Raw genomic sequence first — 21684 nt, forward strand, 5'->3', positions numbered from 1 at the left:
CTCTCTTCCTGGAACCGTGCACTCTGTTCCAGCCCTGCTAGCAAGGGACGGCAGCGCCATCTGCCTGCGAGCATTTCAGGACCAGGCCAGCCTCGCCCAGCAGACTCTTTTTTAGGTTGGGTGTCCCCTTCCTTCCCGCCAAGCACCTCCTCATGGCAGCTTCCCAAGCTGTGGGCCTGTGAAAGGAGGTAGGCGAGAGGCCGCAGGGGTGTTCGCTGTCGCTCTGTTTTTAATCGCAGCGTTTCTCTGCAGTTGGCGGTGTCTTCTAACACGTCAGCTTTGAGATACGTGTGTTTCCGGGCTCAGTAGTGTGGGCTTTGTCACTGAGCTGCCCCTTCCAGAGCTCCAATGCTCTATTCCAAGCCATTTCAAAGAGGAATCTAGCCATGCTTCACCTTAAATTTACTCCTCTCTTTTAAAGTTATACAGTGAATTTCCTTAGAACAGACAAATCTCTGGTCCTCTACCTGTGTATATTCACCCAGGCTGGGGAGCAGCCACCTTGGCCACTGGGTGACCAGAGGCCGAGCCAGCCATGCAGAGTTCCCAAGCGGTTCGGGCTGTGACACTGGCAAGCCAGAGAGATGAAGTATCTGAAATAATTGTTTTTAGAAAAGTCTTCTCTTAAATGCACTTTGATCCAGGATTAGTTGTTCCCCAAATCCTGTGTGTGTGTATGTGTATGTATGTGTATTATGTACGTATGTGTACATGTGTGTGTGTATATACTTGTGTGCCATAAATAAAACCTAGGCCCACCTGATCAGTTCATTAGCTTCTGCTGGTTCTGTTCCTTCCTGACTTGATCCACATTTGCTGCTATCACTCGCTGGCTTCTAGTGGCCACAGCACACGGGTGCTGGCCAGGCCGGGTGAGGGCAGCGGTAGCCCAGGCCTCCCCCCCCCTCCCCCAGCCCCACTTTGGTCCCGCCATCCGGTGTGTCTTCCAGGCACAGGCATCCAGTGGCACGAGCTTCTGAGTCCAGTCAACGTGGACGATGACTTCTCCTTCGGGCAAGTGCTGGGCATGCTGCTGCTGGACTCCGTGCTCTACGGCCTGGTGACCTGGTACGTGGAGGCCGTCTTCCCAGGGCAGTTTGGCATGCCCCAACCCTGGTACTTTTTCATCACGGTGAGTTGCGGTGCCCCTGCTCTTCCAGGCGGCCAACCCCAGTGGGGGTGGGGTGCTAGCCCAGCACTTACTCCCCGGGACCCCCAGTCCTGATAAGTTTCCTCCTGGGGCTGGGACAGGACCTCTGCACTCAGCCTGGACAGTGGTGTGTCCTAAAGCACCGGAGACTCATTCCAGGGCCCGAAATGAGGGGCTTCCGCTGGCCCGTCAGCCCTCAGACCAACCCACACCAGTCCCTGCTGCCTGGCTCAGACCTCAACCCACCCTTGGCCTCCTGACAGCCCTGGTCCCACCGCGTTCTTCCTGGCAGTTAGCACGCTTGATTCTCTTTCCTTTCTCATAAAAAAAAAAAAAAACACCTTAGTGGGTTTTCTGTCCACAAAAGAGTACCTGCTTCCTATAAAAACGATAGCATTGCTTGAACACATGGCACGATCCCACCACCCAGAGATGACACCACCAACGCTGTGGGGTGTGTGTCCCATCCTGTGCACCCATAGGCGTGTGGGTGTGCATATTAGGCATTTCCATTTTCACAGGAGTGGAGTCATACTGTGAGAATGTTCATCACTGGCTATTTTTAATTCACCTAACAATAATCTTAGATATCTTAGAGATGTGTGTTTACAAGTGTTTTTAGATTTTTGTACATATATATTTTTTGTTCTATTTATTTATAAATCTCTTTACATATATGCCATTTTATAAATGGCCTCATTTTTTAATGACTGCCCCACATTCCATCATACGTATGTACCACCATGTATTTAACTAATTCTTTACTGATGCTGAGTTAGGTGTTACCTCTTTGTTCATTCTTCGGTGCAACAAATATTTCTCAAGTATCCAATCATGTATTTCATCACACCTAAAATGGCACTGATTGTTAGCTGTGTCCTTATTTTATTGATTGATCGCTATGAAAGAAAAATATTGAGCATTGAACTGTGGCATTCCATCCGTGGCATAGTTAAGCAACTATGGCAAAATTGCATAAAATGTGAGAATTATGTCTCTTAAAAGCAGTGAATGTGCCATGTGCCTGGCACCGGTGCAGGCTGTGGACACAGCCTGGGAGTCCCGCTGAGAGCTACCCAGGTCCACCCCCTCACCCCTCACTGGCGTCCTCCCCCAACACCGTGGCCCTGCCTGCGAGGATGTGCTGTGTGCCTGTGCCTCGGCATGCTCACCAGGCTGCCCCGGGGCAGGCAGTGAGGGCCTCCTCCCTGTCACCCTGCCCCCCCGCCCTGGACCCATCCCATCTGTGGCAGGAGAGAGGCCTCGGGCCGAGCGTGACCTGCCACCTCAACTCCTGTGCTTGTCGCAAGCCCATGTGTGGCTTGTGCAGAGAAATCAGGGTCAGTCGGGCAGTGGAGACGCAGCCTCCTTTGCTGTTTGGCACCGTGTCACTCCATCCTGGGACGCGGTCACCTCTCAGTATTAGATTTCATGGTTTATAGGTCCCTCTCCCCTGGGGTCGTGTCCAAGCTGGCCTTTCCTGTGGGCCTGGAGTTCCTGTCATGCCCCTTCGCGGCGTGGACCTGAGGCATCGAGCCCTCCACCCCCAGGGGATCACAGCGCCCCTGGCTGTGGCTCCCGGCAGTTCTCCTCAGGGCCCGGTTCTGGGAACCGAGCCCCCAGCCTGCTGACCAGCCCCTGTCCTGCTGTGGGCCTTTAGTGCATCGCCAGGGGCCGCGGGATTACCTCAACAAGGTACCTGGATGTGGCACGCCCATTGACAGTCGTCTGATTTCCGCCCTAGCCCTCGTACTGGCGTGGGCACCCGAGGGCGGCTCTGGGGAAGGAGGAAGACGATGGCCCTGAGAAGGCTCTACGGACAGAGTTCTTCGAGGCCGAGCCGGATGGCCTGGGGGCTGGGATCCGGATCAAGCATCTGTCCAAGGTGCCACCTCCCTGGGGTCGGGTGCTCTGGGCAAGGCGGGTCGGCGGGGCAGGGCAGGCGGTGCCCTGGGGGCCACAGGCAGTGCAGGGTGTCCCTTGCTCTCCGGCAGGTGTTCAGAGTCGGGACCAAGGGGAAGGCGGCTGTCAGGGACCTGAACCTGAACCTGTTCGAGGGGCAGATCACGGTGCTGCTGGGCCACAACGGCGCGGGGAAGACCACTACCCTATCCATGCTCACGGGTGAGTCGGGGGTACCTGCCACACACCCACAGGCCCGCTGCCCGGAGAGCCCCCCGCGCCCCCGCCAAGAGGGCCAGGCAGCAAAGCCGTCCCTTAGGCCCACAGGAGCCAGTCCCCACCGTGTTTATTTTGTTGACCAAGACCAAGAAAACAACCGTCTCCTCTGGAAAGTCTTCCCTGCCACGTCACACCCAGCTCTGGTGTTGCTTTTAACCCGGTGTGGTTTGGTTTTCTGAGTGCCCTGCAGTCACTGTGGGGCACCTGTGTGTGCCAGTGTGCACTCACCTGTGTCCTGTCTCTGAGTGCATGTCCCAGTTGTGGGCACTTGCCCCTCCCCTTCTTGCTGGTGGGTCCAGGCCGTGGCCCCGCGCAGCCCTCAGCCAGGGGTCACCGGCAGCCCCACTCTCTGGCAGGGTCCTTGGCCAAAACGCAGCTGAGTGTGCGGGTCAGGTGTGGGGCCCACGGAGGGCTTCCCTGCTGGGCGTGAGCTCCTGGGCCTCTGCTTGGTCCTAGGTCTCTTTCCCCCGACCAGTGGGCGGGCCTACGTTGGTGAGTATGAAATTTCACAAGACATGGTTCAAATCCGCAAGAGCCTGGGCCTGTGCCCCCAGCAGGACATCTTGTTTGACAACCTGACGGTAGCGGAGCACCTTTATTTCTATGCCCAGGTGAGTCAGGGCCGGGGCAGGGATCTGTAGGGGGAGGTTCTGCTGACACGAGGCAGCCAGCGAGCTGCCACCTCTAGCAGACCGAGGTCTGCTCCAGAAATGCTGGACTGCAGGAGGTGGGAAGGCCCTGAATCCAGGCTGAGAAACGCGGCACCATGGACAGCCCTGTCCCGGCCAAGGGGCCGGCCCCTGTCAGAACGCCCCCACCTGATCTCTCTGGTTCTCCTGCTGTTCCAGCTGAAAGGACTGCCCCACCAGAAGTGCCCTGAAGAGGTCCGGCAGATGCTGCACGTCCTCAGCCTGGAGGACAAGCAGCACTGCAGGAGCAAGTTCCTGAGTGGGGGCATGAGGCGCAAGCTCTCCATTGGAATCGCCCTCATAGCAGGCTCCAAGGTAGGGGCGGCAGGGCCTCCCCCGCCCCGCCCAGCCCCCTCACCCCCTGGACGCCGCAGGACGGAAGTCTGGTGCAGGCAGCCCTGCGGTGTCCTCCTGGGACATGCGGCAGCTGGGAAGCCCCCTGACCCAAGTAACCAGGTTGGGTGGGGGCGTGACTCTGCCACGCCTCCCGAGGCCTCTCCGTCATCCTCAGGTGTTGATGCTGGACGAGCCCACCTCTGGCATGGATGCTATCTCCAGGAGGGCCATCTGGGACCTTCTGCAGCAGCAGAAAGGTGACCGCACCATCCTGCTGACCACACACTTCATGGACGAGGCTGACCTGCTGGGGGACCGCATTGCCATCATGGCCAAGGGCGAGCTGCAGTGCTGCGGGTCCTCGCTGTTCCTCAAGAAGAAATACGGTGAGCGGGGCAGGGGGCATCTGCCCCTAACGGTGCACTCACGTCAGCAGAGCAGCCGCTGTGGGGAGAGGGGACCGTGAAGGCATGCGACGGGCAGCACAGTGCGGTGCTGGTGAAGGGGGTCTGCGCCCAGGAGCGGGGCTCTCTGTCACAGCCCACGCGGCAGCCCCGGCGTGACCTCACAAGGTCTCCACGCGGTCCTGGCGTTTCAGGGGCGGGCTACCACCTGGCGCTGGTGAAGGAGCCGCATTGTGACCCCGAGGCTGTGGCGCGACTCGTCCACCTGCACGTGCCCAACGCCGCCCTGGAAAGCTGCGCGGGCGCAGAGCTGTCCTTCGTGCTCCCCAAAGAGAGCACGCACAGGTAGGGCCCGCGGGCGGCCGTCATGCCCACAGGTGTAGGGGCTGCTTCCCAGTGCCTACTGGGACCTCGTCGGGGGCTGCCCGGGCTCCAGCCACACCCACCACAGCTCGTGGCAGGTGGCCGTGGCCCCAACGTCATCTGTGGACTCAGACACCTTCTGGATGTTGAATTGGCCTCGTTACACTCCCCTAGACAGAGCTGCCAGTGTGGGGAGGGAAAGCCCCTTCAGGAGCATGGGGGTGCGCGCTGATCCTGTTGGGGTCTGAGTGCGAAACGCGGCCTTAGTAGCCGTATGCTCCCTAGTTGGGTGCGCCAGGACTTTTCTGATGTTTTCCCTCTAACTGCACACTCACGTCCTCCCAAGTGTCCTGATAAACATCCTCATATAAACCTCTCTGTCTAGCTCTCTGGTTACCCCCTCAGGATGGATAAAGTGGGATAAATATTGCCAAATTCCCTTCTAGAAAGGTAGGGCTGCTTTACTCTCCCATCAGCCGCTAGGAGAATGCTTGTTTTACTCCAAGATTGCCAGTTTGGAGAAAAAAAAAAAATTGTGTATCCCACAATGCAGGCACATGGCCGCTTGATTTGCACCTGCATCTGGCCTTTCTTGTCCCCTCAGCGTGGCTCCCCCAGATCTTGCCTGTGTGTGGCTTTCACTCATTTATCAGTTGGGCCATTTCATGTTTTAACGTTAGACATTTCTGTTGCAACTCTTTCCAGTTGTTCCCTTTTAATTTTGTGGGACTTCCCTATGTTCCTATCTTCCTTTCAGTGTGTCCTATCTTCCCCTTGCGATTTCTTCCTCTCCTTTATGCGTAGGAAGTACCTTCCTGCCCTGCTCCCACCTGGTCCTTTGCGGTTTGCTCTGCGACTCCATGTAGATGGGTGTTACTGGGATTTCTGACTGGCCAAAGCACACACAAAGCAGAGAAACAAACCAAACCAAACGAACCCAGCCTCCGTTTCTTTTTATAAAAGCATCACGAGGAGTTAGCCTTCCCTCACCCATCCCCAGTCTAGAAAGAGATTTCTAGAAAGCCGCTGGGTCTTACCAGGCTGGGATTCTCTTCCCCCAGGTTTGAGACTCTTTTTGCTCAACTGGAGAAGCAGCAGAAGGAGCTGGGTGTCGCCAGCTTCGGGGCCTCGGTCACCACCATGGAGGAAGTCTTCCTCAGGTGCGTCCAAGGCAGTGGGCATCGTGGGTGTGGGGGCACGTCATGGCCAGGCCTCACCTTGACTGGGGGTGGGGGACCGGGTGGGAGCAGGCAGTGCAGCGGCCGGCACAACCCCCGAGTTCAAATCACAGCCCTACTCTCCACACATATGCAAGGTCAGCGTGGCTGCTGTGACCCACCGCCCCGAGGGCAGCAGCGCCCTGGCCCTGCGGTTCCCTGAGAGCTGGAGCTGACCCACAGGCCCAGGCTGGACGGTGGCATTGGGTGCTCTCCCCAGGAACTGGGTCATAATTGGCGCCGCTGTCTTGGGCAGGGTCGGGAAGCTGGTCGACACGAGCATGGACATCCAGGCCGTCCAGCTCCCGGCCCTGCAGTATCAGCACGAGAGGCGGGCCAGCGACTGGGCCGTGGACAGCCTGTGCGGCGTGATGGACCCAAGCAACGGCATCGGTGCCCTGGTCGAGGAAGCAGGTGCCACAGCCAAGCTCAACACTGGGGTGAGCGCTCCTGACGGGCACAGGTGGGCACAGGCGGGCAGGCCCTGGGGCCAGTGCACCAGGAAGAGAGCAGGTCGTAGCACCAGAGCTGTTCCCATTTTACAGTTGGGAAACTGGGGCCAGGGCCAGCGCCGAGAAGCCAGCATGGGTTCAACCTCACCCCAACCTCCAGTGCCCTTTAGAGTGGGCATGAGTGTGGGAAGCATGGGGAGTTGCCGAGGAAAGCTGGCGGGGACGTTTGTCCATCCTGTGGGTTCTCCTACATGGTGGTGTCTCCAGGGAGCAGAAGGGGAGAGAGGGGGCCCTATGTGTCCACCTTGGGGTTGCGGCCAAGCCCCTAGTGCCCTTCAGCAGGCCACGTTCCTGCCCGTTGCTGTCTGCCATGCCCCCTGGCTGCTGTGAGCCCCAAGACCCCGGGTGCAGCTGCTGCCCCACCCCACTTCCCACCGCACCCCCCATGCGGCCCTTGTAGCCTTCCATCTGGCCGCTCACTTGAGAGGGCACAGGCCGCGTGCCCACGTCCTCTCAACGCACACACGCGGGGCAGCTGGCCAAGTGGCCAGACTGGGGCCCATGCACTGACCTGCCCGTGTGCCGCAGCTCGCGCTCCACTGCCAGCAGTTCTGCGCCATGCTCGTGAAGAAGGCCACCTACAGCTGGAGGGAGTGGAAGATGGCAGCGGCGCAGGTCCTGGTCCCCTTGGCATGCATCACGCTGGCCCTCCTGGCGATCGACTACTCCTCTGAAACCTTGGACGACCCCATCCTGAAGCTGGTGCTGCGTGAATATGGCAGGACCGTGGTGCCCTTCTCGGTTCCTGGGGCCTCCCGGCTGCACCCACGCCTGTCAGAGTACGTGCGGGACCTGCTGCAGGCCGAGGGCCAGGAGCCTCGTGAGGTGCTGGGTAAGGGCGGCCCTGCTGGGGCCCGCGGTGCGGCAGAGTGGGCCTTCCCCTTCGGTCCTGGGTGCTGGGGGCTGAGAGCGCCCTGCTGTCCTCTGCCCTGGCACTGCACCCCAAGTCATGGCCAAGTGTGCCCAGGGGAGAAGGTACCTCTGCTCGGGCAGAGAGCCCCCTGGGCCAGCGAGTGCCCTGGCAATACCGGGCAGACTCCACAAACACCTCTGATCGTGGCTGTGCCTCTTGGGGGCTAAGCTGTGTCTTGGCCATGCTGGGCAGTGATGGCGCTCCCATTTTCCAGGATCGTTCCAAAACAAGACACAGAACGTCAGTCATCGTTCAGTCAACCTGCCCTTTGTGTACCAGGCGGGTCAGTGCACCTAACGTAGCCCAGCGCTGTCCTCCAGCCCCACGGGGTCTGCCGTCCCTGACAGTTCTGGCCTCACGCTTGGACCTTGTCCTGGGGTCAGAGCACGTGCTGAGCTTTGCTTGAATGTCGCGGGCCTGAAGACCTTCTCACCCCGTTCTCCCCTCCTGCTTCCTGACCGGAAGTTCCGCTCACTGAATGATTACAAAATCGAGGCAGGAATTGGGTTTTCCTCTAGGGAAAGGCTGCTTCGATCAGCCTAGAACACACGGGCACTGAAGTGAGCCCGACTCTGAGGGCCGAGTCCCACGAGCCAGCGGGTGGGTCCGTGATGGCCCGGGGCTCACCCACGCCCACTGCGGCAGGGCCCGACCGGGAGGAGCCTGGGCTCTCGGTCACAGCGGCCCCGAGCGCGCCCCTGGCCTGGGCACTGGAAGTCGGTGCTGCCTGGTCTGGGCCAAGTGGGGCCCCTCCGTCCCCATCATCCCGCTTTGTGGTTGCTCACGGGTATCTAAGGGAACCTCCTCCTCTTGCTTGAAGAGTAGCAACAACCAGCTGTGTTTCTGGAGGGCCATGGTGTGCAGTGCTTGTGCTCACAGCCACCCCTGGGCCCTCTCCCTCACAGCTGTCCTGCAGCCAAGGTCACTCCCCCGTTTCGCAGGCGAGGCCCAAGCAGTCCTCAGTCACCTGCCCCGGCACACACGCCAGCGGGAGCACCCTGCCGTGTGGGGCCATGCGCAGCCCCTGACCACGGCACCCATCCTTTGCACGGTGCACATCGCGGGCCTACCAAGGCGGGTGGGCTCCTGGGCCATCGGGGCGGGAACTCCCCACGGGATGGAGGATATGGCTCGGGAACCTCTGCACGGCGCACACCGCGGGCCTAGCGAGGCGGGTGGGCTCCTGGGCCGTCGCGGCAGGAACTCCCCACGGATGGAGGACACGACTCGGGAATGTCAGAGTGCCCAGGCCCCCGGGGCCACCCCCAGCTGCCACGCCATGGCCCTCCACCTAGGTGCCAACGTGCGTTCACCGGGCAGCACGGGCCGTGTCTTGGGTGAGCCAGAGTCCATGGGTGGGTCTCCAGACCCGCAGAGGGCACTGTGGACACGGCTGAATCCACCGCTGTGACACGCGTGTCCCTCCGAGTCCCGCAGTGGACGCCGGGCCGTGCCCACTGCTGACCCGGCCTTTGCCCCCCAGGCGACCTGGAGGAGTTCCTCATCTTTCGGGCCTCGGTGGAGGGCGGAGGCTTTAACGAGCGGTGCCTCGTGTCCATGTCCTTCAAGGACGCGGGGGAGCGGACGGTGGTCACTGCGCTGTTCAACAACCAGGCCTACCACTCCCCGGCCACCGCCCTGGCCCTGGTGGACAACCTCCTGTTCAGGCTGCTGTGCGGCCCCCAGGCCTCCATCGTGGTCTCCAACTTCCCGCAGCCCCGGAGCGCCCTGCAGGCCGCCAAGGACCAGTTCAGCGAGTGCGTACCCGCCCGCCCCGCCCGGGACCCGGCCGAGCGCCAGGGCTCCCACGGAGGTGGGAGCATGTGGTCCCTGTGGAGACAGCCAGAGGGACCCACTGCCCGCCCTGACCCCCTCTCCTTTGGTGGTGGATCAGTTGAGACCCCCACCCACATGCAGTGTGGTCCTCTCTGGGGTCCTGGTGGTCTCACCTTCTCTTCCCTGACCTCCCCCTACGGCCTCCCCCCAGACCACTGCCCGCCGCGAGGGTCCTGGCTGTGCTGGCTGTGCAGGGCGAGGGGCGCGGAGATGGCAGGGTCAGCGACCTGGGTCCCCTGTCCCTGGGGGCTGACCTCGTGGCAGGAAACCTCTTCCAGGTGCCTCCTTATGTCTTGTCGCGCGTCACCTTGTATCAGCCACAGAGCCCCCAGCTAAGAAGTCAGTGAGTTTGGGAACAGTCATGGCCCTCAGGTGGCAGGCACAAGACTTATCATTCCCTCTGCCTTCTGGCCGGGACCGGGGCCTCCAGGGGCTCCTCCTGTGCCCCCTCCTTGCCCCCGCCCTGGTTCCTGCTTTCCTTCTTGCTTGGGAAGTGCAAGTGTGAAGGCAATGCGCATGGCAGGGGGCAGGCAAGAGGGACCTGAGGAGGAGCACGGTTCCGGGGGTGCCGGGAGGGCCTGCTGCCTGAGGGGGTGTGGTAAGCCGGGGAAGGCCCCCATCGCCACAAGAGATGGTGCAGGTGGGGGGATTCCTGAGGAAGAGGCCGCTCTCAGCTCGGTGGGCTCCAGACTGGGGGTCTGTGAGGAGTTTGGGCTCCTATGGGACCGTGGTCTGGAGTGCTTTTCTTTTAACAGCCTTGTTGAGACATAACTCACATGCTGTGACATTAACTCACTTAGCGGGTACAATTCAGCGGATTTTGGTACATTAAGAATAACGGGGCCAGCACCTGGGCAGTCCCCCCTCCTCTCTCTCTCCCCCAGCCCTGGCCTCCTGTGGATTTGCCTGTTCTGGACACTTCATATGGCTGGAATCTTACCATTTTGCGGTCTTTTGGCATCTGCCTTTTTTCACCTTAATGTTTTCTTGGTTCATCAGTGTTATGGCATGAATCATCCTTTTAATTTTTTTCAACTTAAGCCCCATTGAATGGGTGGGTCCGTGAAAAGCTGTTTATCCCTCTTCAGCTGATGGGCATGTGGGATGTTCCCATCTGGGCAATCATGAACAGTGCTGTCAGAAGCTCTCGTGCGCGTGTTTGCATACACTGGGGTTTCCTCTTCTCCTGGGCAGATACCTAGAAGTGCAGTTTCCAAGTCATATGCAGTTCTGTGTGAACTTTCTGAGGAGCCACCAGCTGCTTTCCACAGCAGCTGCACCATTTTACATTGTCATCACTAGTGCCTGAGGGCTGCAGTTTCTCCACAGCCTCACAAGCCCTATTTCCCGTTTTTTGTTTATATTATTTCAGGCATCCTGGTGGCTGTGAAGTGGTTTTGTTTGGGTTTCCCTGATGGCTGATGATGTTGGGCATCTCCTCAGTGCTTTTAGACCATCTCTATATCTTTGGAGAAGTTTCTGTTCACAGTCTTTGCCCACTTTTAAGTTGGGTTGTTTGTCTTTTTGTTGAGTTGTAGAAGTTCTTTGTATATTCTGGGTGCAAGTCCTTTAAAAGACATACAATTTGGAAATACCACCTCCCATTTGGTGGGTTATGTTTTCACTTTCTCGATAGTATCACTTGCAGCACAAAAGTTTTTAATGTTGATGAAGTTGAACTTACTTGTTTTTCTAATTGTCACTTGTGCTCTTGGGGTCCTATCTAAGAAACCACTGCCGAGCCTGAGGTCATGACGGTTTGCCCCTCTGTTTTCTTCTAAGAGTTTTTTAGTTTTAGCTCTTATGTTTAGGTCCATTTGTGTGCATGGCACAAGGTAGGAGTCCCAGCTCATACCGCAATTCTCTGGTGCGTCCAGCACTGTTTGTTGAAACGGGAGGTTTTTAAGCAACGGTGTAATGCTGTGAGCGCTGCCCTGAAGGGAGGGCTGGCGCTGAACCCGGAGTGTAGCTGTGTCTCAGAGGGCAGTGGTCGAAGCTCCGCAAGCTGTCCTGGCCCGAGACAACAAGTCTGGCCTCGGGCAGAAGCGAGAACCAGACAGGGAGGGGCTCGCACACGGATGAGCGTGCCAGTCCTGACCTGCCCTCTACCTCGCAGGGGCCGCAAGGGTTTCGACATCACCCTCAACCTGCTCTTCGCCATGGCATTCCTAGCCAGCACTTTTTCCATCCTGGCAGTCAGTGAGAGGGCTGCCCAGGCCAAACACGTCCAGTTTGTCAGCGGAGTCCACGTGGCGAATTTCTGGCTCTCCGCCCTGCTGTGGGACCTCCTCTCCTTCCTCATCCCCAGTCTGCTGCTGCTGGTGAGTGCTGGGGGGCTGGTTGGGGCTGGGGGGTGCAGGTACCCCCACACCCACGGGCTGGCCTGGGGGTCCTGTCCAGAAGCAGAGCTGCCAGACCTTCAGGGCCGGCATCTGCAGCCCTGACTGCAGGAGGACGACTGAAATGCCTGCGGCTCTGCCCACGACTGCCCTCATCTCCTTTGCAGGCCCCAATCCCTCACCCTCATGTCAAGCCACGTCCGGGCCACTGTCCTGTTTTCAGTCGGCAGGGCGGGCAGGTGCCCGTGACAGCCGCCTGCTGCAGAGGGGGTTGGGGAAGCTGTTTGACCAGAGAGCCCCGGGCTGGAAGCCGCCCCAGGGTGGGGGCTGTGGGGCGCTCTCGTGCCAAGCGCGTGTGCCGCTCTGAGCCATCTGACCGTGCCCACCTCTCCGCTGCAGGGGGTGTTCAGAGCCTTCGACGTGCGTGCCTTCACGCGGGACGGCCATGAGGCCGACGCCCTGCTGCTGCTTGTGCTGTACGGCTGGGCCATCGTGCCCCTCACCTACCTCGCCAGCTTCCTCTTCCCGGGCGCCGCCACCGCCTACACCAGGCTGACCATCTTCAACCTTCTCTCGGGCATCGCCACCTTCCTCGTGGTCACAGTCATGCGCATCCCAGGTGGGCACACGGGCCCGCCCGTCATCTGGTACCCCTGTGCCCTGGATCCTCCATCACCCAGGGCCCCCTGTCACCCAGAACCCCCCGTCACCAGGGATCCCCTGCACCTGGGATCCTCCATTACCTGGGATCCTCCATTACCTGGGTAGCCGCCACAGTGGGGTCGCCCTGCTGCATGTTCCAGGCAGCTGGGCAGGGAGCTGTGCGGCAGCCAGGGGACCTTCCGTTCCCTGGTGTGGCTGCCCATGGGCCAGGCCCTCCAGAGCCGACAGGTCTTGTCCCTCATGGCAGCGGTGAAGTTGGAGGAACTCTCCAGAACCCTGGACCAGGTGTTCCTGGTACTGCCCAACCACTGCCTGGGCATGGCCGTCAGCAGCTTCTACGAGAACTATGAGACCCGGCGGTACTGCACATCCTCCGAGGTGGCCACCCGCTACTGCAGGAAGCACAGTGAGTGTCCCGGGGCGGGGGCCTCTCCCCCCCCCGCCCTTCTCCCAACGCTGCCACCCAGTGCCCCCTGACCCGGGCTGGGTCCTCCTGCCGTGCCCCTGTGCCCAGTGGATGCTCAGCTCACCCCTCACGGCGAGAGCCCTTGGGGTCTGGAGGAGGAGCCCCCTTCCACCCCTGCCACTGCTTCCTCCCTCCGCCTGGGTCCCAGGGCTCCCCATCAGAAGGGACCTGTTCCTCTCCGCCCACGAAAGTCTTTCTCCCCCGAAAACTACCTCCTGGCACCCCTGCTCCCTCCAACACCCTCTGGGTACTCAGAGCCTTAGCATGCTCCCTGGGCCCTGGACAGGGCACCCCTCCCACCCCCCAGCCTGAACTGTCCAGCCAGCCCTAGGGCCCATGGCCCCCACAGCCTCTCATTCCAGCCCTGTCCTCCAGGACTGCCCAAGTCAGTGTCACCTCATTGTCGCCCCTTCCCTCCCCCAGCCCACCCCCAGATGTCCAACTCTGCTTGGCCCTCTCACCCTGCCCAGTCCATCCCTCACACCATCCCCCAGAACACACACAAGAGGAACACACGGTTCTAGAGAAACGAATCTGAACGCACACACGCAAGCATACATGCACACACATGTGCAAACACACATGCACACACACACACGCTGAAACCCCTCTCCTGGCTGCATGGCCCCGTGTCAGCCCTCCGTGTCCCGACCAGTCAGGCTCATGTCTGTCTTGTCCCCTCCACCCACCCCATCCGCTCCGTGCTGCCCTTTCAGCCACTGCCATGCGTCGGTGTCCTGTGGGTGCTGGGCAGCTTCAAGCAGCAGCAGTGAGCCCACCTGCAGTTGAGAAGGCCGAAGTCTGGCATCCCGGAGTGTACAGGGCTATCTGGCCTCTCCAGCTTGTGGTGGTGCCCGGCCATCTCCGGTGCCCTTGGCCTGTGGATGCGCCCTCCCGCCTCTGCCTCCGTCTCCATGCAGCCTCTCTGTCTCAGCCTCTGCCCGTGACTGGGGTCACAAAGCTCCCTTCTCTTCCTCCTACAAGGATTCTTGCCAAAGGATTTAGGGCAACACTAAATCCAGGCTGCCCTCATCTTGAGATCCCTAACCAATTACATCTGCAAAGACTGTGTCTCCTAATGAGGTCGTACTCACAGCTTCCTGGGCTAAGAGGGGGACACATCTCTTTGGGGTCCTTTTTCAATCCACCCCACACCCCTCTCGACCAGGGGCAGCCTTCCCCAGGCCTGGGCAGCAAGCAGCTCTTGGCACCCCTCAGGTTCTGAGAGACCTCTGGGGCCTTTGCACCTGTCCTGGCTGCTCTGCTGCTTTGTGGAAGCTGTGCTGTCCCTCCCTGACTCTCCCTAAACTTCTATAACCCCTTCTGACCCTCTCTACCTCTTTCTAACCCTCTCTAAGCTCCCTGACCCTTTCTAGCCCTCTCTAACCATCTGTAACCCTCTGTGATGAGCGCGTCTACTCTGTGTACCTCCTGTAGCCAGTACGGAGCCTGACATGAGGGTGGGTTGAGGGCATCCAACGAGAATGGGATTCAGTCTCCCCAGCAGACATGCAGGGCTTACCCCTGGGAGAAGCCATCGCCCTGGCCCGGGAAGGTCGTGCCTCGTCGTACAGGCGCACAGCCCTGTGCTGTCTGCCGGGGAGCCCCTGGGCGGGGGATGTGCTGTGCAGGACCTCGGCAGGGTGGCAACTGGGGAGGGGGGAGGTTTCAGGAAGGGGTGTGGGGGTGATGCGCCGTCCCCTCTGCTCCGCGCAGACATCGAGTACCAGGAGAATTTCTACGCCTGGCAAGCCCCAGGCGTAGGCAGGTTTGCGACCTCCATGGCCGTCTCAGGGTTCGTGCACCTCACCCTGCTCTTTCTTGTCGAGTCCAACCTCCTGCGGAGACTGAGGGCCGCGCTCTGTGCCTTCCGGAGGCGGCGGGTGCTGGTAAGTGTCCTGGCAGCTTGGGGGCCCAGTCCAGGGTCAACACAAGGAAGCTGGAGACGGGGCCGCCCCCACTGCCCCCAGCGGTTCCTTTTGACCACCCCCACCTCTGTGTGCATCAGCTGCCCATCACAGTCAGGATCCCATCATGGTCAGGGTTTTGTCCACTGTCAGGTCCCGTCACGGTCAGGGTCCATCACGGTCAGGATCTATCACAGTCAGGGTCCATCACAGTCAGGGTCCATCACAGTCAGGGTCCATCACGGTCAGTGTCCATCATAGTCAGGGTCCCGTCATGGCCAGCCACTGACAGGGAGGGGCAAGGCCTTGTCCCTGGTACCCTCCGGGCTTGAGGCCCACAGAGTTGAGGGGGCCTGGGGGAGGTTTTAGGGGGCCGTGGATCCTAGAGGGCCCGAGGGGCCATGGGGGCCGTACGGAGGCAGTTTCCTGGGGAAGGGAGCTGGTGCCTCTTCCTGAGGGAGGGCCAGGCAGCGCAGCCAGGCGTCTCCGAGAGCCCCCACATCTGCTGCCCGTCCCGACCCTCAGCCTCAGCCCTCCGCCCTTGCCCTGCGGAAGAGGCCCCGGGCTGGGCTCACCCCTGCGCTGTCTGCTTCCACAACTAGACCGCCATGTCTGGCCGGGCACCGGTGCTTCCCGAAGACCAGGACGTGGCGCAGGAAAGGAGTAGAGTCCTGGCCGGTCCTGCCTTGCACGCTCCGCTGGTCATCAAGGAGCTGTCCAAGGTGAGGCTACAGCCTCGGGCCAGGGTCTGGGAGGAGCAGACTGCCCCCCCAAATCGGGGGGTCCTCATTCTGGTGTTTTGGGCGGGCACTCCGTAGGTGTACGAGCAGCAGGCCCCCCTCCTGGCTGTGGACAGACTCACCCTTGCAGTGCAGAAAGGGGAGTGCTTCGGCCTGCTGGGCTTCAGCGGAGCCGGGAAGACGACAACCTTCAAGATGCTGACTGGGGAGGAGGCTGCCACCTCCGGGGATGCCCTTATTGGGGGCCACCGCATTGGCTCGGACATGGGGAAGGCAGGTGCACTGGGCCAGGCAGGCTCCGCGGCGGGGGGGGCGCAGCACACTTCATGGGTGGCAGGCAGCTCTGCCTCGCCGGGGTTATCAGAGGAGGGGGTGGCCAGAAGCGCTCTGTAGTCTCTGCTACCCTCCCTCCTGTCTCTGCACCTGGACCCCTGGGAGCGTGGCCTGGCCTGGCCAGTGCTGGATGGAATGGAGATGGCAATCCTGGTCCTCTAGGTCTAGCTGAGCCCTGGCAGGTGAGCCTAGCACCGACCCAGCCGCCGGTCCAGCAGATGCTTTCCATTCCTGGAAGCATGGGCTCAGTGACCTCATCCAGCAAAGGGGACGAAAAGGAAAGCTGGGGCCTGTCTGCTGTGGGGTGCACTGGGACTCTCCCCATGTTAGGTTGAGTCCCAAGGGCTGTGCCCTTAGGGTAACAATGGACGAGAAATTCTCCTGCCAGCTTCTGGGGAAACTTGGAAGGTTCCGGATGCTGAGCACAGCAGGGGAAAGAGGGCATGACAAGAGCCTTGCCTGGGTGACCACGGAGGTCTCAGGAGTGGAGCAGGGCATCCTGGACCGTGTGTCCCTGGAACCAAAGCACCCACGGGTTCTCTCCAAGGCAGGCGAAGCTTCTTCCCGGGCCTCAGAGACTCCCGCAGAGCACAGTTCAGGGCTAGGAGCGTGGCAGCGTTACGCTGGGCAGTGTGCGCCGTGGCTCATATCCAGACGCCAGGCCTGGCCAGAGAAAGAAACCCACGGGCTTTAGGTTTGCAACATTTAGACTCAAAAGCAACTGTGTTTAAATAAATGAGGTTGAAAGTATATGTAGGAAAGAGAAAACTATGTAAGTGCTCTAGAAAACGTTAAAAGAACCAGAGAAAGCTTCAAAAAAGTAAAAGCAAAGTAAGAGAAACTGTAGATCCAGCACGTGGATCTGATGGGGCAGCTGCGGCATGGCTACAGATCACGCAAGCCAGGATCTGGCGGCCAGAGAGCACAGAGTGCAGCAGGGGGCAGACCTGGAGCAAAGAAGGGGCCCTGAGAGAGGCACAAGCCCTGCCCGGGAGGGAGAGTGGGGGTGGTGGTGGTCAGTTTTCCCCACCTGCTTAAAAACAGATTCCAGAAGCCTAAAAACCCCAAGAAGGATAAAGGGGGTAAACATCCCACTCACCCCACCCCCTGCATGGCTGAAGGCAGGGGCCACAGCCCCGGCCGCGCCCACCTCTGAGCTGGGCCCCATTGTGTGCCCGAGGGTGGCCAGCAGGAGCTCCCGCTAGGCAGGGAGTACACGTGTTCAAAGACGGACGTTGGTGCTTCTGCAGGAAGTTGTGCACAATGACGCTGGGCACAGATAGGGAAGCCATGCTTGGGCAGCCACCAGTCTGGCCTCTTGGTGCCGAGGCCGAGAGATGGCACTGCCCATCGCCTCTCCGAGGACTGGGTGGCTGCCTCCGGGGTCCCTGAGCCAGCTGTTCCCCCGTCCCTGGACCCACTGACCTGCCACTCGGCCCTGCCCCAGTGACCACCCTCGTCTCCCTGAAGAGGCCAGGTGGTATCCAGGCTGGCTCGGGGCCTCTGCCCTGACTCACTTTCCCGCATTCCCTGGTCGAGGAGGCTCTCCCTCTGACCTGACTCCCCCTGGGCTGCTTTAACCTCAGGTGCGGCAGCGGATCGGCTACTGCCCTCAGTTCGATGCCCTGCTGGACCACATGACAGGGCGGGAAATGCTGGTGATGTACGCCCGGCTCCGGGGCGTCCCCGAGCGCCACATTGGGGCCTGTGTGGAGCACACGCTGCGGGGCCTGCTGCTGGAGCCACATGCCAACAAGCTGGTCCGGACCTACAGGTGAGGCCCTGGGCTGGCCCTGCCTGGCCCTGCCCCCTTAGCAGAGAGCGCTTGGCACCCGGCTTCCTGCCCGGCTGCCTGCAGACAGGGCCAGGCAGGGTGTGGAAGGGAGCCCACCAAGCCCTCACTAGCTGCACATGGTGGTGTCCCCAAGAGAGGCGTGGACCAGCCTCCTGGGTGAAGCTTTCTCTGGGCCTGCGCCTCTGGCTAGGCACCTCTGCAGGCCGGGACCTGGAATCTGGCTGGGATTGGGGCGCCCCCCTAATTGTCAGGTTGTTGCTCCCCAAGCGGCGGGAACAAGCGGAAGCTGAGCACTGGCATTGCCCTGATTGGAGACCCTGCGGTCATCTTCCTGGACGAGCCGTCCACTGGCATGGACCCCGTGGCCCGGCGCCTGCTCTGGGATGCCGTAGCACGGGCCCGTGAGTCCGGCAAGGCCATTGTCATCACCTCCCACAGGTAGGGCCTGGGCCTGTTTGGGCCAGGTGGGAGAGCTGGAACTGGAGCTGGCTGGGGGGTGGGCTAGGCAGGGACAGAGTAGACTAAAGACCTGCCAGCAGCCTGGGCAGAGTCTGCAAAGGGATCCCCCAGGGCCTGCCACTGGACCTCACTGAGCAGGGGAATCAGGAACAGCCTGATCAGGGTGTCAGCACCTTCCTCTCTGCACAAGCCGTGACCCCGAAGGCGTCAGCATCCTCGGTCCTCTCTCGGCAGCATGGAGGAGTGTGAGGCCCTGTGCACCCGTCTGGCCATCATGGTGCAGGGCCAGTTCAAGTGCCTGGGCAGCCCACAGCACCTCAAGAGCAAGTTTGGCAGTGGCTACTCCCTGCGGGCCAAGGTCCGGAACGACAGGCAGAAGGAGGCACTGGAGAAGTTCAAGGCCTTCGTGAACCTGACCTTCCCAGGTGTGTGCCAGCTCTGGCAGCCTCCTTCCATCCCACATCCCTGAACCCCAGGCTGAGGCGCACGGGCCTATGTGCCCAGGCCGCCCTCCCCGGCCTCCAGCCTGGCCCTAGAGAGAAACGGTCTCTCCTCTGTGCAGGCTGCGTCCTGGAAGATGAGCACCAAGGGATGGTCCACTACCACCTGCCCAGCTACGGCCTCAGCTGGGCAAAGGTGAGTGTGGTCCCCACGACCACGCCAGGCCCTGGCTGGGACTGGGAAAGCTCAATTCCAGCTACCACTCTTCCATGGCTATTGTCTTCTATTCCCAGGGAGAAATCCCTTTCAGTTCCTCCTCCAGCGTGCATCCCAGCATACCTACTGTGTTCAGGGTTTTATCCCCAAAATATTTAGATTGGGTGGACTCAGGCACCAAAATGGAAACCAGCCCCAAGGGAACCTGGTTTGCTCAGGGTCACATACTGAGCTGGGCACAGAGCCCTCAGGAAGCCAGACCCTGTTCCCACTTGCAACTGCATGTCTCCTCCAGCTGACCCCACAGGCTGGAGGGCCCCAGGGCTTCCTACAGGCACTCTGGGGCTGGGTTGGGACAGTGGCAAAATCTTTGGGGGACTTGTCACTCCCTATTGCCAGAGGAGCCCCTACCCAGGCAAGGAGCCTTGGCTCTGTGAACACGGCTTTTCTGCTTCCCCTAAGGTGTTTGGTACCCTGGAGAGAGCCAAGGAGACATACGGGGTGGACGACTACTCCGTGAGCCAGATCTCGCTAGAGCAGGTCTTCCTGAGTTTCGCCCACCTGCAGCCAGCAGCCGATGGCCAGGGGCGATGAGTTGCCATCTGCAGCCCCCAGGCGCCGGCGGGGCAGGAGCTGGTAGCGTCCTGCCCTCTGCGTCCGTTTTGTCCTGCACCTTTATCTGTAGTCATCGTTTTCTACGATGGATGTGAGAATCAAGGCTTAACACAGTACGGTAGGGGCCACCCGACCGGCCTCACCCTGGGAAGCAGTGTGCAGATATCTACTCTGACCGTCTGGCACGTGCATCCCCAAACCGAGAGCGGCCCAGGGTCTGTGTGGGCACCGCAGGGCAGAAAGGGACACAGGAGGGGCTGCAGCAGACCAGGGGCTCAGGTCTGGGGCCCGTGAGGGCACTCCCAGGACATCTCACTCCTACCTGAGATGCCAGGCCCCCTGGGGGTGAGCTGGAAGGAGTGTGGACTTCAGCCAGGGTTGCCAGGGAACCATGAACTGCCACGCGGCCAATCGCCATGGGTGACGGGAAAAGGTCGGCGGTAGTTAGGGTGCTGGGTTTGTAGCTCTCAGCGTGGCCCAAGAGGGCATCTCGGAATCATTGCACACTGGTAGCTGGGGGTGGGGGGAGCCCACCTCAGGCGGGCATCATCTCATGAGCACGTTCTGGAACCTTCTGGCATGGTGAGAGATGGTGCCGCAGGCTTGGAGTATAGTCCTCAACCTGGCACCAAGCCTAAGAGGCGTTGCCAGCCTGGACGCGCAATGGGGACCCCCGGGGCACAGGGCCAGTGATGAGAACACACAGCACATCCGTGACCCTGTCCAGGAAATAAAGGCTGGGGGACGCAATCACAGTCCTCATATACACAGGGCAAGGGCACCACTGGGCGGCCCCTGGAGCCCCCTGGGCCTCGGCCTGGAGAGTAGACTTGCGACACGCTCCTGATGGACAGGAGGTAATAAACGTGAAGCAGAGGAATGTGCCAGAAACACGGCTGGAAAGCCCCCTAGAGTCACGCCCGACTGGCAGCTCCTGGTCACTGAGGAGGGAGCTGTCACCGCGGGGGACAGGGAGCCTTGCGCTTGGCCGGGGCTCCCCTGTTAACTTGCGCACTACAATTTCGACGGTTTTCTAAAACTCCACGAGTCAGGTTTCTGTGCCTTCTCTACTCCCTTAGAAGTCATAGCTTTAGGAAGGCTGGGTTTACTCGTTTGGTTCATTTGGGGCAGTTTCTGTTTTACATTTTTGTCCTCTGATAGCTCACGGACCACAGGTAGTTTCCGGAATCTCTTCTTTTCAACTCTTCACACTGTCATCATTTAGTTCCATGCCACAGAAGTTGAGCTAGTGGTGCCCTGCCCAGGCCTTTGCTGGGGTGTCCTGCAGGCCAGTCCTGCACACCTGGAGCCCGCAGCCGAGAGCTGCCCCTTTTCTCTGCCGGGACTTTAGGAACAGCAATGCGAGGCCTGGGGTGGGGGCAGGGGGCCACAGTGCAGTCTGCAGGGCCCGCGGGCTGGAGGTGAGGTGAGGGCTCCCGGGGACACGCACAGGAGACCCAGCGTCCCTTACGTGGGGGCCGCCACACTCAGAAATGCCTTTTAGGAAGATGGCCCAGCAGTTGGGGTAGGGGGTGCAGACGCACTGCTGCTGCCCAGGCTGAGGTGACCGGACACCTGCTGCTAAGGGGCAAGGGTGGGGGGGCAGCCCCTCCCAGGTGGGTCTTGTATTCAGCGTGGCAGTCCCCCTGGTGCGGCGGACCCCCAGAGCGGGAGGGCGTGGCCTCCCTGCACCCCCCACAGACAACCCCTGGCCTCTGGGGGTGTGCGGGTTGAGAGGACGGCGGCCTGGGGAGAAGGTGGCCAGAGGGGAGGCTGTGCTGTCCCGCGCCCCTGGGCGGTGGAGCCCTGCAGCCAGCGAGGCCTGTGACGGAGCCCTGCATGAGGCTCGGCTGGGCCCAGTCCCGCTGCCATCAGTACGGCCTGCAGACGGGTCACCTGGCATCCTGCAGCCTGTGCGCCACCCCGACCCGGGACCAGTGACATAATCGTGGTAAGGTCTATAAGTAATCAGTTCTTCTCACGCATGTGAGGTCAGAGCCGGCAGCCCAGCTGTCCTCTAACCCCCAGGTCTGTAGGCTCCGGGCCCCACCTTCCCACTCCAGCATCTTCGAGGGCACCTCTGGGTGCAGCAGGAGGAAGGGGTAGGAC

General features: G+C 60.7%; 1 protein-coding gene across 5 annotated transcripts in view; it reads left to right on the forward strand.

Moving 5' to 3' along the window:
• Nucleotides 1–19905, forward strand: part of LOC143667670 (phospholipid-transporting ATPase ABCA3) — a 42210-nt gene extending 22305 nt beyond the window's left edge. For 4 of the 5 annotated variants that reach the window (XM_077142138.1, XM_077142139.1, XM_077142140.1 and 1 more), the window contains 22 exons: nt 951–1132; nt 2895–3035; nt 3145–3274; nt 3788–3942; nt 4180–4335; nt 4532–4742; nt 4955–5105; nt 6185–6283; nt 6597–6780; nt 7381–7684; nt 9249–9522; nt 11718–11922; nt 12340–12559; nt 12851–13009; nt 14786–14958; nt 15579–15698; nt 15795–15989; nt 17636–17823; nt 18112–18282; nt 18538–18728; nt 18866–18939; nt 19423–19905. In XM_077142138.1, coding sequence (XP_076998253.1) covers nt 951–1132; nt 2895–3035; nt 3145–3274; nt 3788–3942; nt 4180–4335; nt 4532–4742; nt 4955–5105; nt 6185–6283; nt 6597–6780; nt 7381–7684; nt 9249–9522; nt 11718–11922; nt 12340–12559; nt 12851–13009; nt 14786–14958; nt 15579–15698; nt 15795–15989; nt 17636–17823; nt 18112–18282; nt 18538–18728; nt 18866–18939; nt 19423–19554 — 3815 coding nt within the window. In that variant the 3' untranslated portion in view covers nt 19555–19905. Of the gene's footprint in view, nt 1–950; nt 1133–2894; nt 3036–3144; nt 3275–3787; nt 3943–4179; nt 4336–4531; nt 4743–4954; nt 5106–6184; nt 6284–6596; nt 6781–7380; nt 7685–9248; nt 9523–11717; nt 11923–12339; nt 12560–12850; nt 13010–14785; nt 14959–15578; nt 15699–15794; nt 15994–17635; nt 17824–18111; nt 18283–18537; nt 18729–18865; nt 18940–19422 lie in introns of those variants that run through there. The other variant, XM_077142142.1, reaches the window with a different exon arrangement.
• The last annotated feature ends 1779 nt before the right edge of the window (nt 19906–21684 follow it).

Source organism: Tamandua tetradactyla, chromosome 23, assembly GCF_023851605.1.
Source record: "Tamandua tetradactyla isolate mTamTet1 chromosome 23, mTamTet1.pri, whole genome shotgun sequence".
In the NCBI taxonomy this organism is placed as follows: Eukaryota; Metazoa; Chordata; class Mammalia; order Pilosa; family Myrmecophagidae; genus Tamandua; species Tamandua tetradactyla.